Source organism: Capra hircus, chromosome 5 (assembly GCF_001704415.2).
Source record: "Capra hircus breed San Clemente chromosome 5, ASM170441v1, whole genome shotgun sequence".
NCBI classification, from domain to species: domain Eukaryota; kingdom Metazoa; phylum Chordata; class Mammalia; order Artiodactyla; family Bovidae; genus Capra; species Capra hircus.
In genome coordinates, this window is record NC_030812.1 from 110015634 (window position 1) to 110031999 (window position 16366).

The following is a 16366-nucleotide window of genomic DNA, read 5'->3' on the forward strand; positions in this document are numbered from 1 at the left end:
AGCGACATGGTGTCTTTGGGGCCCCCAGGTCTGAAGCAGGTGTCTCCCACTGTCAGCCATAGCCGCCCCTCCCTGGCCTGGCCTGTACCCTTCCCGTTAGGGCTGCGCTCTGGCTGGTGTAGGTCGCTGCTCCGTTTGCTTCTGCAAGCCTGCTCTCTGCAGGGAGAGCGCTGTGAGCTGGCTCTGTCCGGAGGGCTGCAGAGCCCGTGGATAGAGAAGCGGGAGTAAGAGGAGGCCCAGGGCCGGGCTAGCTGTGAGGACAGCAGGTGTATGCCTGGGCGGGACAGTGACAGGCTCAGGGAGTCATGAGGCCAGGGCCAGGGGTAGGAGGTGGAAGGAGAGTGGCAGGAGGCAGGCGGAGGAGGTGAGCAGGGCAGGAAGGGCAGGAAGGGCAGGAAGGGCAGGAAGGCCTAGGTGTGCAGTTGGGGTTGGAGCGGAGGGCAATGGGCATCAGTGAAGGGGTAACAGTGAGGTGAGCTTGTGGGAGCCTCCTGGGGCTGCCGGGTGAGGATGGATTTGGGAGTGGGAGGGTGGAATTGGTCAGCGAGGAGACTGGGTCTGAGCCCTCACCCCCAAGATCCCTCTGAGAGCAGGGGTCCCCTTGGGGGCTAGGTAGGGGCCTTAGGCAAGACACATGGCTGGTCAGGGTCAGCAGTGTCCTGGCTACGGAAGTCATCGGGAGAAGGAGCAGGGAGATGCTCTAGGTCATGCCAGGACCCCCTCAGTGAGGGCATCGGAGCTGGGGATGCCCCTAGGCCTGTAGGCCCCTTCGGGCTCTTGGCTTCACCCTGGATGGCTCTGGAGTGGATGTAGAGGTGGAGGTTGGGGATGTGGAGGAATGAGAACATGTGGTGTCTTTGTCTGTACACTCTTCCTGCCTGCCACCTCCACTAACACACACGGACACACACAGATGCGCGCGCGCACACACACACAAACACACACACACCATCAGGGCGGTGATCACTCCTCTGCTGGCTGCTTTGCTTCCTGGTTTGTTTCTAGATGAATGAATAAATGAATGAATGCTTGGATGAATAGATGGATGATGAGCACATGGATGAATAACTGGGTAGATGGGTAAGTGGTGAATGAGTGGATGATGGATGGGTAAATGGTGAATGAGTGGATGGATGGGTAAATGGATGAATAAGTGGATGGATGTGTAAATGGATGAGTGAGTGGATGATGGTGTAAATGGATGAATGAGTGGGTGATGGATGGGTAAATGGATGAATGACTGGGTGATGGATGGGTAAATGGATGAGTGAGTGGATGGATGGGTAAATGGTGAATGAGTGGATGGATGGGTAAATGGATGAGTGAGTGGATGGATGGGTAAATGGTGAATGAGTGGGTGATGGATGGGTAAATGGATGAGTGAGTGGATGGATGGGTAAGTGGATGAATGAGTGGGTGATGGATGGGTAAATGGATGAGTGAGTGGATGGATGGGTAAGTGGATGAATGAGTGGGTGATGGATGGGTAAATGGATGAGTGAGTGGGTGATAGATGGGTAAATGGATGAATGAGTAGATGAATGGATAGGTCAGTGGGTAGATGAATAGATGGTGGGTAGAGGAAGAAGACAGATGGCAGGGAAGGGGGCACTGTCTTTGCAGAGCACCTTGTGCCAGGCAGGGTGGGCACTTCCTACCTCCACCTTCAAATCTCCCAGTTGCCCGGGAGGCTGTTACCAGTGTCCGCCCTACACGGAGGCTCGGCGAGGGAGGGCACCCCCCGCAGTGGGCCCCATGGTGCCTGGCCAGCCTCCCTCAGCCCCGTCTGGTCCCCGCAGCCCGTGCCCAACCACAACCCCTGGATGCTGCTCTACTTCATCTCCTTCCTGCTCATCGTCAGCTTCTTCGTGCTCAACATGTTCGTGGGCGTCGTGGTGGAGAACTTCCACAAGTGCCGGCAGCACCAGGAGGCCGAGGAGGCGCGGCGGCGCGAGGAGAAGCGGCTGCGGCGGCTGGAGAAGAAGCGCCGGAGTGAGTGGGTGACCTGCGGGGTGGGGGACGCTGCTCTGCGGAGGCCCGGGCCTGACCCCAGCCACTGGGCCTCTGGACCCAGAGGGAACGGATGTCTCTGTGCCCCTGGCCTTGCTCTTCCCCAGCATCTGCCTGACCTGACCTCTGTCATCAGTGTCCATCCAGAGTCTGATGGTGACCCCACTGCCTGCCCAAACGAGGCCCGGCAGCTCAGTCCAGGCAGAGGGCAGAGACAGAGTCCAGATGCCCAGTCCTGAGCCATGGGACCCCTATCCTGCCCCCAGCAGACCCAGAGCCCCTGCATGGGCACATTTGGGGTGGATGAGGATAATCAGGACACAGAGGACAATCCCTCTTTGCCACCCTGCCTCACGTGCTAATGCCTTTCCCTCGAGGTGCCCTGGCTGGGTGGGGTGGACCTAGCTGACTCCCAGGGCCTGGGGTGGACCCGATCTCTCCCCCTCACCTCCTCCTTCCCGTTCACCTCTCCCTCTGTGTGCTCTGCCCTGACCTCTGCCCGAACCCTCTGTGGTCTGCGCCACCCACCCCACACCCCGGCAGAGGCCCAGCGGCTGCCCTACTATGCTACCTACTGTCCCACGAGGCTGCTCATCCACTCCATGTGCACCAGCCACTACCTGGACATCTTCATCACCTTCATCATCTGCCTCAATGTGGTCACCATGTCCCTGGAGCACTACAACCAGCCCACGGTGAGCCCCGGCCTGGCCCCTGGGTCCTCAGTGGGACCCCACCCCAGGGATGGGCGGGCCAGGGTCTGAGCAGGTCCTGCGCGGGGTCCTATGCTTAAGAAGCTCAGGGCCTGGTAGGATGGATGAGTGAGAGGGAGAGGTCGCTCCTTTCCAGGGCAAGGTCCTGGTGAGTGGGATGGGATGGGTGGGGCGGGGGGTGACATTCGGGTCCAGCCTTGAACATGGGTGGCAGTGGCTGTGGTGTGCTCCCTGAGCCTCTTTGCAGGACACACTACTGATATTAACTGTCCAGTCCTCGCAGCAACCTTAATGTGTGTGTGTGGTGGGCTTTCTCCAGATTTTGTAGATAAAGACACTGAGGCTCAGAGACATAAAACACGCTGCCCAAGTCTTCCAGCCAGTGAGTGGAGGCGGGACTGGAATTTTGGTTTGCCACCTGGCTCCCTTGCTACTGGGCATATGGAGCCTGGCAGAGGGGCAGGGCCTTTGAGGGCAAACACTGGGGTAGGAGAGGCGACTGGTTCCCAGCTGGTTGCAGGCAGTGTTTGTGAGGGACATGAGGGGTGTGTTACGTAGGGGCGAGTCTGAGAAGACCTCCTGGAGTGGGGGAAGAGGGGAGAGCAGAGCCTCCAGATGAGGAACTGGTGCGTTATTTTAAATGGTAGGAATGAAATACAGTGAGTGCAGGCAGCCATTGATGGAATGCAGCCGTAATGGTAGAACTTCTAAATTAACATGAAGAAATGGAATAAGAATAAGTTCATATTAACCAAGTATTTATTCTGTCTGGTCTTGGACTATGACCTCGTTTAATTTTGATAGCAACTTTCTGAGGTGGGTGCTATTATCATCCCCAATTCATAGGCTGGAAAACTAAGTCCTGGAGAGGTCAAGTGACTTGCCAAGGCTACAAACAAGGGATAAGTGCTGCGTCTGAATTCACATTGATCAATAAGTGGTCTGGTTCTTAATCACTACCTTAACCATTACCCCATGCTGCCTCCATGAGTGGCAGAAATAAGGAAAAGCAGCAATCCAGAATAAATAGCGCACGTTAAGTAAGGGGGGGGAGTAAAAGCAGATATGTAAATCACTGCGTTAAGTGTGAATGGAGTAAATGCTCCCCTTACAAGGCAGAGATTTTTCTGACTGGAGTAAAGGTGGCGGACAGGGCATGGGGCCTGGATCATGCTTCTTTTCGTTGCTCCTGCAGTCTCTGGAGACAGCCCTCAAGTACTGCAACTACATGTTCACCACCGTCTTTGTGCTGGAGGCTGTGCTGAAGCTGGTGGCATTTGGTCTGAGACGCTTCTTCAAGGACCGGTGAGCAAAACTGGGCTGGGCCGAGGCAGCAGAGAGTGCACTGCAGGAGGGGGAAGCAGTCCTGACCCAGGGGAAGCTTGGAGCAGCTGGAGGAGGGGAACCAGTGGGAGTCTGAGGACTGACGGCCATTGACCCCAGGTGCTGCCTTCAGCCCTGACGGGTGCAGGGCATTCTGCTGAACCCCTCTCATGGGTCCTCCATACCCCACAGGTAGAGCAGGGCATACCTCATGTGAGTCCTTCTTTTCAGAGGGAACAAGTGGAGCTCAGAGAGGTTGATGGACTAGCCCCAGGCCACACAGAGGGAGCAGCTGGCTCGAGATTCAGACCTAGGAGTCAGAACCCATTCCTCCTCAGATGTTCCTTTAGCCTGGTCAGCCTCTTGCTTGAGGGATAGAGGCTGTGGTGGGGTTGGGGTTGGGGGGCAGCGAGGGAGCTGGAACCACTGGGATCTGGAGGGGCTATTAGGGATCCCTGAGGGCCGTGGCAGGAGGGTGGAGGGCTGGGACACTCCTCCCAGCTGGAGCGTATCTAAACTCAAGCGCTTCTCGCCCTGCATCTCACTCCCACCCTCCTCTGCTCGGCCGCACAGGTGGAACCAGCTGGACCTGGCCATCGTGCTGCTGTCGGTCATGGGCATCACGCTGGAGGAGATTGAGATCAACGCGGCGCTGCCCATCAACCCCACCATCATCCGAATCATGCGGGTCCTCCGAATCGCCCGGGGTGAGGGTCCGGCGGGGGGAGCGGGGCAGGATGGGCTGCCTGCTGAGCAGGGGAGTAGCAGCCTGTCTCTGACACACACTCGATGCGCCCATGCTGTGTGCCCACACTTGCCCTCGTCCTGACAGCTCTGTACTGCACCCTGGCATGCCCCCTCCATATAACACCCTGCCCAGTGTGGTCCAGTCTCAGGTGGGGTTGAAAGGACCCCAGTGCAGCCGAGAAGACACTAGATCCTCACCAGCCTTTCTCCAGCTTTGGCTGGGACACCTTGTCCTTGAAACCCTCTTTCTTCTCCCAGAAGCCTCCCTTTCGCCCCAAGGCTGTCCTCATACTTGTTTCAAAAAACCTCCTGCCTCTGGCCTTGCCCTTCTACCTGCCCCGCCCGTTGCCCCCAGATTCCAAGGTGGTGAGGGGTCCGGTGGAGAAACTCAGCAGTCACCCTGGGGCCTCTCCAGCCAGAGAGGAAGGGAGATACCCAGGGGCACTCACGCACTGGTCATTGTGGCCTCATCACGGTGACTTACGTGCTCATTCACACACCCGATATCCCTCTGCTCCCTTGTGCCTGCCCGCCTCCTCTCGGGCTTTTTAACACTGCCAACCCCCCGGGACCTGTTTTTGTGCTCCACCCCCATTCATCTGCACCCAGGGGATTGTAGTGTGGCATCTCGTGAACGCTCCTCCACCTTCTCGCTCTACTGCATTCACACGCGCACACACACACAGGCCTGTCCCCGCTGGTCTGGGCTGAGTGGGCTGGGTTGGGTGTTGCCCACAGTGCTGAAGCTCCTGAAGATGGCCACGGGAATGCGGGCCCTGCTGGACACCGTGGTGCAAGCTCTGCCCCAGGTAAGAGCCGCCCCTCCCCCAACCTGGCCGTCATCGGTGTCACACTGGCCCCCCGGGGGGCGTGGGCTGTGACTTCCCTTCTCTCCGGATCTGCCCTGAACCAGGCAGAGTCTTGCCTCCAGAGAAGCAATTGTGAGCTCAGGGCGTGAGAGATGGGCGGGTTCCCATCTACTTCTTCCTTCCTTTCTTGGCTGAGCACTTGGTCCCTCCCCCCACCCCTCCCCTACCTGCCTGCTCTGTACCCAGGTTCTGCCCCCAGGAGTCTAGGGGAACGACAGAGGCCTCAGGGCAGTGTGGGGAGAGGCCTGCACATGGGGAATCAGAGAAGGCATCAGGCACTTTGAGCCTGACCTTATAGGGTGGCTTGACCTTGTAGGTGGCTTGGTAAGAGGTGGTGATGTGGACAGAGAGGTGACAGGTATGACATTCTAGGAGGGGATAGCATGAGACACTGACCTGGGGGTGGGGACCCTGGGAAGTCAGGAAAGCGCCCCCCACCATTGGTGAGGGGAAGGGAGGTAGCATCAGGGCCTCAAGAGTGCATCTTCTGTCTTCCTGGGAGCTCTGCAGTCCCAGGCCCCTCCTCCCCTCTGACCCAGCTGCTGATGGCTCCTCTTCTCCCTCCCCTCAGTGCGGCCTCACCTCGCTCTGAGGTGAGCCTCATATACATTCATGTATTCACTATGAATCATCTAGTCTTAAGGAACTTTGGGTGTCTTAAGGTAAAAGGCACAGATACAGCATGCTAAAGATGAGGATGAAAGATTAACAGCCCAGGGAAAGTGAAAGCAAATTCTCTCAGGCACTTGGGCTGAGGATGTTAAGTTCCATTCTCAAGTTTGGTGTGAGCTTCCTGGCAGCCTTGTTGCAAAGGGAAAGCGACACAGCAGACAGCAGGTCTGGATGGAAAGCAAGGGCTTTCATTCAGAGAGCTGTGGTCTTTCCTAACATGAAATTCCTTTCGAAGAATTTGTCACATGGGAGATGGGAGTGAATTCTGGGCAGATAGTAAATGGGTTGGAGACCAGACTCAAGCCTCCCTGAAAGTCAAAGTGTTAGTCACTCAAGTCGTGTCCGACTCTGCGACCCCATGGATTGTAACGCACCAGGCTCCTGTGTCCATGGAATTCTCCAGGCAGTAATACTGGAGTGGGTAGTCATTCCCTTCTCCAGGGGATCTTCCTGACCGAGGGATCAAATTTGGATCTTCTGTGTTGCAGGCAGTTTCTTTACCATCTGAGCCACAGGGAACCTATGGTCAAAGCCCAGTGCCCTGTGAGAGCCTGGGGATGAGGTGCCTTTATTTTTCTTGCTTGTGAAATCGGGGCGAGGGGTGGTGGTGGTAGTAGTTCTTATCTCAAAGGGTTGCTGTGAGGTTTAAAATAGTTAAAGCTTGTAAAGCACTGGATCTTAAGAAGGACCATGGAAGCATCTCCTAAGGACAGGAATGGGGGTGGCAAGTGTGTGCCCCCCGCCTGCCTGGCCTCCTGGCCCTTTCCCCTCTTCCTTTCCCCTTGTTCTGATCCCTGGGCATCCTAACCCTACGTTGGCATAGCGTACATGGAGATGCCTAGGAGGTCCCAGCTTCAAGTAGGAGACATGGGATAGTAATTACAACTACTTTTAAGACATGTGTGTGCCTGGGACCATGTGGTATTGGGGTGAGGGGCTTACCCCTCGAAATCTATTAGCCGATCCTGGACATTTCCTTGGTTCTTTGTAAAGTGACATGAAAACGAAACCTCAGCCCTTTCCTTCCAGGCTTTGTCTCAGGCACACAGAGAGGAGGCATAAGGGAAGGCTTCTCAGCGGAGGTGACCCCTGATCTGGGTATTGAGGGGTGGGGAGTAGGCATTTTCTAGGCAAAGGCAGAGAGAAGGCCTTCCTGGCAGAGAAAACAGAATGTGCACATGGGGTTTGTTCTCTGTGTGGCTGGAGTCTGGAGTTGGGTGATCAGTCTGGGAGGGGTCCACGGGGCTGGACCCCAGCAGCTGGGGCCTCACACCTGGCCTCAGAGGTGCTCAGTGAGAGCTTGTCTCTTTAATAAAGCAGCATCATTTAATTAGACACTGTTGGTATGATTGTGGTGCAGCTCAGAAGGAAACCCTTGTCTGGAGTAGAAAAAAATTAGGAGCCTGTGATTAACACGGTTTACTTTGCAGCAATTGACACAAACATCCTCCGATTCCATTCATGCAGGTCTTCTGAGGGTTCTCAGCGACACTTCCGTTCTAGGGCAAGAACATGTTGGAGCCTTATCTTACCCATAACATGAGTTAAAGGTGGTCTCTGGCCTATAGATAGACTTGAAACAGGTTTGAAATCTGCGATAGTTTTCTCCCACCGGAGCTGTGGGAGGGGGGTGGCTGGGTCTGCAGGAGGCTTCTGGGGGGGCCCAGTCTTGCCTGATTCCTGTGTTCACGCCTTTCTGGGGCCAGGGCTCGTGCTGGCACAAGGAAGCAGATCTGATTTACCCCAGCCGTGCCCCTGCCCTCCAGGACTTCCCAGACTGGCAGAGACAGTGACAGGAACGCAGCAGTTACACTCAGGCTGTAAGACTGAGTCCCCGTCTGTCTGAAGGAATTCAGGCAGGCTTCATGAAGGAGGTAGCATTCTTGATGTAACTTCCTTTTCCCCCTCTCTCCATTCACCCGTGGGACGGTACTGACCACGCACAGGTGTAGAAGCTGTGTGCAGAGACCCTGGGGCCAGCCTGCTGGGCTTGACCCCAGTCCTACCACTACTAGCGGTGTGGACCTGGGCAAGGACTGCACCTCTCAGGACATCTGTCTCATCAGCTGAAGAATGGGGGTAAACAAGAGTCCATAGATCATTGCGTGCAGCCATGACTAAGGAATGCTTGAAGTCAGACCACTCATAGGAAGGGCTTCATGCTTTGTCACTTCGGTCGTGTCTGACTCTTTGCGACCTCATGGACTGTAACTTGCCAGGCTCCTTTATCCGTGGGATTCTCCAGGCACGAGTATTGGAATGGGTGGCCTTCTCCTAACCAGGGGAACTTCCTGACTCAGAGGTCGAACCCACATCTCCTGTGGCTCCTGCACTGCAGGTGGATTCTTTCTACCACTGAGCCACAGGGGCCACCAGTAAGGGCTTCACACGTGTTCTATTATTGTCTTGTGCCCTGTGCTGGACCCAGCTGGCCCTCCAGGAGGTGGGGCGGGGTGGCCAACACGGACACAGAGCCTGCCCTGACCCTCAGGCTGGCCCTTTGCCTGGAGCCTGCCGTGCCCCCTCCCCGGACCCTGCCCAGCCCCACCTGCTGTCCCCACAGGTGGGCAACCTGGGCCTCCTCTTCATGCTGCTCTTCTTCATCTATGCCGCCCTGGGAGTGGAGCTCTTCGGGAAGCTGGGTGCGTGATGCTGAAGCTGGCCTGGGGGGTGGGCTATGGAACAGGTCTGGTAGTGGAGGGAGGGTCCCGGCAGGGTGGGGAGGCCTGAGACACCTTCCTCCAAACAGACTGTTATGCCATGGTCTCTGTGATGGGGAAATGTTCCCACAGTGAGCCTTTGGGGGCTGGATGGGTGACCCCCAGCCATCCACACCCTCTTCCCAGTGTGAATAGAGGCTTTGGAGACATGCTCGCCCGGGTCCGTGGGCAGTCCCATATCTGTGCAGTGGACCCCCCACTTGGAACCCCCCCAGCTGTCTGACCTCTCAGGGAGGCCCCTTCCAGTCCCACCTGCCAGTGCCCATCCCCAGTCAGTGCCACCCCAGTAGGCAGAGTGGACAGGCCCAGACTGAGGGCGATGCAGCCCACATCCAGGCAGCCCTGCACAGGGCCAGCTCCAGCAAGCTGGGCTCCTCTGGGCATGAGCCCTTACCTACCTTAGCCCAGCTTCTCCCTCAGAAATTGATACCTGGGTGGAGCGAGGAGCCAGGCTCACCTGAACTTGAGTCTCCACCAGCGTGCCGCCTCTCTGAGCCTCAGTCTCTCCATCTGTGGGCATGCACAGCCTGCACACGCCTCTGAGGTTGTCTGAGATGAGGCTGAGAGGCAGCAGCGCAGGGCAGGCCCTGCAGGGGACTCTGTAGCGGGCCAGGCTGACCCCACTCTCCTTCCAGTCTGCAATGATGAGAACCCTTGTGAGGGCATGAGCCGGCACGCCACCTTCGAGAACTTCGGCATGGCCTTCCTCACGCTCTTCCAGGTCTCCACTGGCGACAACTGGAACGGGATCATGAAGGTACACGTGGTGGGCAGGGGAGGGAGAGTCAGGCTGGGCTCTGCCTGCCCAGCAGCCCGTCGCACACAGGGGGGTGTGCAGAGCACAGAGACACAGGGGGACCTACCCACGGCCCTGGGACACAGCAAGGAGGACATGAGGCCAGAGTGGGTTTCTGTCCGCCCTGAATGCTGCGCTGGGATGAGGGCTCAGATTCGAGGGGACAGGACTCTGCCCGGGGCCAGGGACTCCAGGCACCACTGCTCTGGGAGCCGGGCCCTTGGCCTGGGCTTCACTGCCCATCACCCAGCACCGGTTCCCTGGCTCTGGCCTGCAGTTCAGCCTGGGCTGGGTGGAGACAGAGATGAGGCCTGTGTCCCAGACCCCCGGGCCTCGCCGCTAGCTATCTGCCGCCTCCCACTCTCCCCCGTCCCCGGTGCAGGACACGCTGCGGGACTGCACGCACGATGAGCGCAGCTGCCTGAGCAGCCTGCAGTTCGTGTCACCGCTGTACTTCGTCAGCTTCGTGCTCACGGCCCAGTTCGTGCTCATCAACGTGGTGGTGGCCGTGCTCATGAAGCACCTGGACGACAGCAACAAGGAGGCCCAGGAGGACGCCGAGATGGACGCCGAGCTGGAGCTGGAGCTGGCCCATGGCCTGGGCCCCAGCCCGCGGCCACCCGCCGGAGCCCCAGGGGCGCCCACGCCCGCCCACGGGCCAGGAGGGGCGGCCGGCGAGGGTGACCCCGAGGGCTGCCTGCGCCGAAGCTGCTACTCGCCAGCCCAGGTGGGCGGGGCCTGGAGAGGTCAGCGGGGTCGCCGAGGGCTCGGGGGGGCAGCTGGGCTGGCGGGAGTGGGGCTCGGGCAGAGAGCTCGGTCGTTCCGGGCCCCGTTCGCTCAGCTCCATTTCAGGGGTGACCCTGTGATGCGGGGTCGGGCCCAGGCCACGGGCGGAGAACCAGGAAGGCAGCCCGCGCCCGCCCACCCGGCCATCCCGAGCCGGCCGATAATCCCACCTGTCCCCACCCCGTCCCCGTCCGCCTAGGAGAACCTGTGGCTGGACAGCGTCTCTTTAATCATCAAGGACTCCTTGGAGGGGGAGCTGACCATCATCGACAACCTGTCCGGGTCCATCTTCCACCACTACTCCTCGCCGGCCGGCTGCGAGAAGTGTCACCATGACAAGCAGGAGGTAGCGGCAGCGCCCCCAACGGAGCTGGGGCCTCGGGGTTGAGGGGGTGGCACCAGTCCTGGTGGAGGGCCAGCCTGAGGGGTGAGCCGCTCTGGGTGGAGGCTTGCCAGGGCCTACTTGATCAAGGCTGGTCCCAGGGGGCTGTGGTGGACGGGCCTCCTCCCCGAGCCCAGCCTGGCCTGATCCTCTGCTCAGTGCAGGCCTGTGGTGTGGCCTCATGAGGTGTGAGGCCCTGCTCTGGGCCTGTACGCAGCAGGTGCTCAGAAAGGGCTCTGCCCACCGTGGTGGTGAGTTGCGGGCGCCAGCAGGAAGCCTAGGCATCACCTCTGGTGCAGTGTGCCCTTTCTGTGACATCAAGGGGTCACCCAGGACCATCGTCCCAGAGCTCAAGGCCTGAGCACCCCGGAGCCTCTTCCCAGGGCCCCTGCCCTGGTTCCAAGGCTCAGTCCTGCCCTCCCCAGGTGGGGTTTCCCTGATGGGCACTGCAGGGCATCCGTGGCCTTGGGCTTGTCTTGTGCAGGCTCAGGTGGGCCCTGTCCCCTCTCCCCAGCCACGTGGGGCCCTGAGCACCTCCCTAGGAGTGTCCAGCCCCCAGGGATCCCCTTCAGCCTGAGGTGACTTCAGACTCCCCAAGGTCCTAGGGGCTCACAAGCACCCGCAGCTCGTGAGGGCAGCCTGCACAGGGCTACAGGTGAGTCAGACCCAGCAGCCTTGAAGGGCATTTGGTCTGCTTGGACCAGCTTTGGTTCACAGCCCTCAGCAGCTCACCTGCCCGCTGGCCCAGCTCAGGCCTGGCACTCTGCCGTCTGTGACATCCTCGGGTCATCTCCCATCCCCAGCCCAGGCTAGGTCCCTGCACAGGATGGACGTGCCATCTGTGCTCAGATCTCTTGCCCTCTCTGACCGTTGCCCTGTGTCTCTCTGGAGGACCAGCCTGCCCCACTGCAGCCCCAGGGGTGACCCGAGGTGGCCCCCTCTCCCTGCAGGTGCAGCTGGCCGAGACGGAGGCCTTCTCCCTGAACTCAGACAGGTCCTCGTCCATCCTGCTTGGCGATGACCTGAGTCTGGAGGACCCTGCAGCCTGCCCCGTCGGCCCCAGGGACGGCAAGGTGAGCACCCAGTGGGCTCCCGGGCAGGCGGATCTGAACTTGCAGCCTGGCCTCCGCCTGCCATGCTGGGACACTGCCCCTTCCTGGCGCACCATTTAAGTGGCACCCGCTGCATGCTGGGCCCTCATCTCCTGTTGGTCAGATGAGGGCTGGGGACAGAGAGGTGGAGTGATTTACCTGAAGTCACACAGCAACAAGCCAGGGCTCCAATCACAGGATCCAAGTGGCCCTGGCCACTCACTGTAGCTTTGGATGTTTTTGCTGTATTGGGAGTTGTCCCTGGTGGGCACACTTTACAGGGGGACCGGGGGAGGCTGGAGAGTCTAAACAGGTGCAGGCACCTACTGCGTGCCATTCTGTCTGCACTCAGTGTGCCCGTCCCCCAGCTCTGTGTGTTAGGGGTGATGTGACTCCATTCCACAGGCCAGGGCATGAGGGCTCTGAGAGGTGAGGTGGCTTGTCCTGTTGCACAGCTGGGCATGGTCCCCAACCTCTGCCTCGAGGTGGTCAGTCTGAGGGAGGCCAGGAGGGCTGGAAGGGCTGCTCTGTTGACCCTGCAGACTCAGGGAGGGGAGGTCTGCCGCCGGGCTTGTGACCTCAAGGCAGAGTCATTCTTTTTTTTCTTTTTTTTCTTTTTTAAAGTATTTATTTGTTCATTTGGATTCCCTGGTGACTCAGATGGTAAAGAGTCTGCCTGCAATGCAGGAAACCCAGGTTCAATCCCTGGGTTGGGACGATCCCCTGGAGAAGGAAATGGCAACCCACTCCAGTATTCTTGCTTGGCGAATTCCACCGACGGAGGGGCCTGGTGGGCTCCAGTCCATGGGGTCGCAAGGAGTGGGACGCTTGGGTCTTAGCTGTGGCATTCAGGATCTTCACTGCATCGTGTGTGTGGTCTTTTGCTGGCACACAGACCCTCGTTGTGGTGTGTGGTCCCAGTAGTTGCATCGGAGGGCTTAATTGCTCCAAGGCATTCTAGTCGTGATTGCCCAGGCTGCGGGAGGTGTGAGAGCCCCTGGCCAAAGGGGGTACGCAGTGGGCCTCCCCTAAGAGAGTCTCTGTCCCCCTGACCCCTGGCGCAGCCTGGATTTGGCACCACCGCCCTCAGCTCCGTCCTCCATCAGCTCCAGGAAGGTGGGGATAGGGGGAGTGGATCTTCCTGGCCCCCTCTGTCCCCCTTCTGGCAGCTGACAGCCCCTGTCCCCCTCCGCCCCCAGCCCCTTCCTGCATCTCCTGCATCCCTGCACTGTTTACCCACACAGGATGTTGGGGTGCACAGTTTCTAGGGTCTGGTGGATGTTAGGTGGGTGCTGTTTTATTAGGACTCAAAGAATAGTTCATAGGGGGCTCATCTACCTTGGAGAGGGCATAGAGGCAGATTTGAGGCACATACTGTTCAGCGGAGACCTTGGGCTGCAGGGTTGAAGAAGGGCAGGGCTCAGGGAGTGCCAGGAAGGAGAGCTGGTTACCAGAAGGAGTGGTTCCTCTCTCATTTATGGATGTGGAAACTGAGGCTCAGCCACGGGAAGGGACCTGCCCAGGGTCACGCTCACAAGGAGGCTTTGAAGCTGCTTGGTCTGTCTTCTGGTGCCTTCACCAGCTTAGGCTTGGCCTTTTCACTGGCCAGGGTCTGTACCACTTGGCTACAGAGACAAAGAAGACCCTCAAGAGTCTCAGGGTCACAAGGGGAGTAAGTGGGGAAATTGCTACCTGCCTGGGACATGGTGATTGCTGGCCAGGTGAAGGAGGTGAGGAGAAGGCCGTCCCAGGCAGTGAGAGCAGCGAAGCAAAGGGGTGTAGAGCAGGGGCATGAAGGCAGCTGTGGTGGGCTGTTCCCCCCTCCACCATCCTGCCCCTTCCACCTCCCTTTCCCTGTAGGGCGAGCCTGACCCGCCTGAGCCCATGCGGGTAGGGGACCTGGGCGAATGCTTCTTCCCCTTACCCAACACGGCCGTCTCATCGGGTCCGGAGAACTTCCTGTGCGAGATGGAGGCCATCCCATTCAACCCCGTCCGGTCCTGGCTGAAACACGAGGGCAGCCAAGGTGAGGGTGGGAGCCCCGCCAGCTCCCATGGCCCTGATCTCGGGTGTTGGCTTCAGAGGGAGCTGGCTGAGATTTTTCCTTAGCAATTTTGCCTAGACTATTACATCGAGTCCAGAAAGAACCAGATGGTTAATTGACAATAAAAGATAGGCATCTCAGGCCTGATAGAACAATGACAAAAGACCAGGAGCCAAATAATACAGAGAGATGAGGTCATAATTATACCAAAAATCTGGGCTAATGGATGATTCACGCTGAGTGTCCTGGGAGCCATGGGGAAAAAGGAAACAGGTTGGCACACACAGCTCTCATCAAGCAGAAGGCAAGCTGCCTAATTATTGAAGCATCTTTCTAGAGCTGAATTTGAGAGGTGTTTATCCCACAAGATTGTCACACAAGGTGATGCTGAACAGCAAGAGAGCCTGTGGTCCTCAATAGCTCTTTCATACAAAGCCCTACCCTCAGCATCCTCTGTTTGCACTTTGGGCTTATGGCTGGGCTCTGGGCTTGAGGACAGAGGACTTGACTGGCCCATCACAGGTTCACCTTCACCTCCAGTCTCTCTGGAAGGTGATGGGATCTGGCTTCATAGTACTGGCTGGGGAAGGGAGGCAGAAAGACGAATTCATCAGAAGAGGGGCCCTGAGATCCTGAGCCCACCCCACGTACTCTTCTGGGAGGAGGCTTGGCCTTGAGCACCTTCCAGGAGCTAAAGGTGGAGTGACTCTTCCGAGGACCTTCCTAAAGCTGATGGCCTCTGGACTGGATATGATGGCTGAAATGCCAAGACCCCAGACCTCCTGAATCAAAAGTTAGGGCATGGGACCGAAGAGCCTTTCTGATCAGACGAAGTCCCATCTTCTTTACCTAACCTTTCATTAGCATTTTTCCTGAAATAAGATGACATAGATGAGGAATCCCCCTTACCTGGGGACATTTGCGCTTCCATCCTCATCCTGGAAGCCACTGAGGGGGCCATGGGCAGAAGTTGCTGCCCCCCACCTGCTGAACTGTCCCTGCTCTCATCTCCACCTCACCTTCCCTTTGCCCCCTCCATGCGCAGCACTCTGCTCTGCTGTGCAGCGTGGTGCCCACCTGTGTGCTGTCCTTGGGTGGGGGCCCCCAGGCCTGGCCAGGCCCCGAGGGTGTCAGCACTGGGGAGCGAGTGTCTTAGTGAGCACTGCTGTTCATGGGGCTTGAGCTCCATAGCTGCCTCTTGCTCTTACAGCCATGTCTCCACTCCTCGAGGTGGGCAGCTGGTCCTCATTTAAAGGGGAAGGAACCTAGGGGGCCTTGAGCCTGGGTCTGCTTGGCTCCAGAGACTGCCATCGCCCAGTGCCCATCCTCCCAGGGCTCACAAGGCAGGCTAGGTGTTTCTTGCTCTCACAATGGACTCCAAGGCTCAGAGAGGGAGGCTCGCCTGTGGAGTCACAGCCAACTTGTCAGGGGGGCCCTTCCTGCCAGCCTACCCTCAGGGGCCCACAAGCCTGAGCCTGCTCCCCTGCCCCTCTCCTCCCTCCCCAGCAGCACCCCCGAGCCCTTTCTCCCCGGATGCCTCCAGCCCACTCCTGCCCATGCCGGCCGAGTTCTTCCACCCTGCTGTGGCTGCCAGCCAGGAAGGGCAGGAGAAGGGCGCCAGAGCCGGGACCCTCCCCAAGATCGCCCTGCAGGGCTCCTGGGCCTCCCTGCGGTCGCCGAGCGTCAACTGCACCCTCCTTCGACAGGTACGGTCCCTCCGGCTCTCAGAGCTCTCCTGTCAGGGGACATGCGAGGGGGATCTTGAAATCCAAGGTGAGGGAGGAGGGAATGGGGCCCAACCAAAGGCACCAGGCAGGGCGGTGCCAGGGACACTTGGGAAAGGGGCAGAGTGGTGAGACTGGAGGGAAGAGGTGACAGTAGAGGCTGATGAAGTGGACAGGGCTGGGTCCTAGGGCACCTGGGGACAGCAGAGTGTGGGGAGTGCCCAGCTTGGGGGCCCTGGAGGAGACCTGGGCTCTAGCTTGAGGGGACAGGGAGGAGGGGGCATTGGGAGTCATTGCATGGTGGGGTGGGGTGAGGGGGTTGGGGCGTGATTGCTAGGAATGGAGGTCTCGGTCTGCGGGGCTGCCTGTATTGAACTGGCCAGGGCTGCCACCTGGGCACCCCTCAGGGCACAGAGCAGAAGGGTCTGCAGACCTGACATCCCTGGTCTAGGGTGGGGACAGTGGGGAGCGGGGGCGGGGGAGGCACAG

At 58.8% G+C, this 16366-nt stretch overlaps 1 protein-coding gene across 1 annotated transcript in view; it reads left to right on the forward strand.

Moving 5' to 3' along the window:
* CACNA1I (calcium voltage-gated channel subunit alpha1 I) overlaps positions 1–16366 on the forward strand; it is a 127189-nt gene that overhangs the window by 105763 nt on the left and 5060 nt on the right. The window contains 12 exon segments of the mRNA XM_018048795.1: positions 1800–1992; positions 2554–2705; positions 3919–4028; positions 4620–4753; positions 5532–5602; positions 8898–8976; positions 9690–9811; positions 10233–10577; positions 10836–10982; positions 11969–12091; positions 13970–14135; positions 15663–15859. Coding sequence (XP_017904284.1) covers positions 1800–1992; positions 2554–2705; positions 3919–4028; positions 4620–4753; positions 5532–5602; positions 8898–8976; positions 9690–9811; positions 10233–10577; positions 10836–10982; positions 11969–12091; positions 13970–14135; positions 15663–15859 — 1839 coding nt within the window.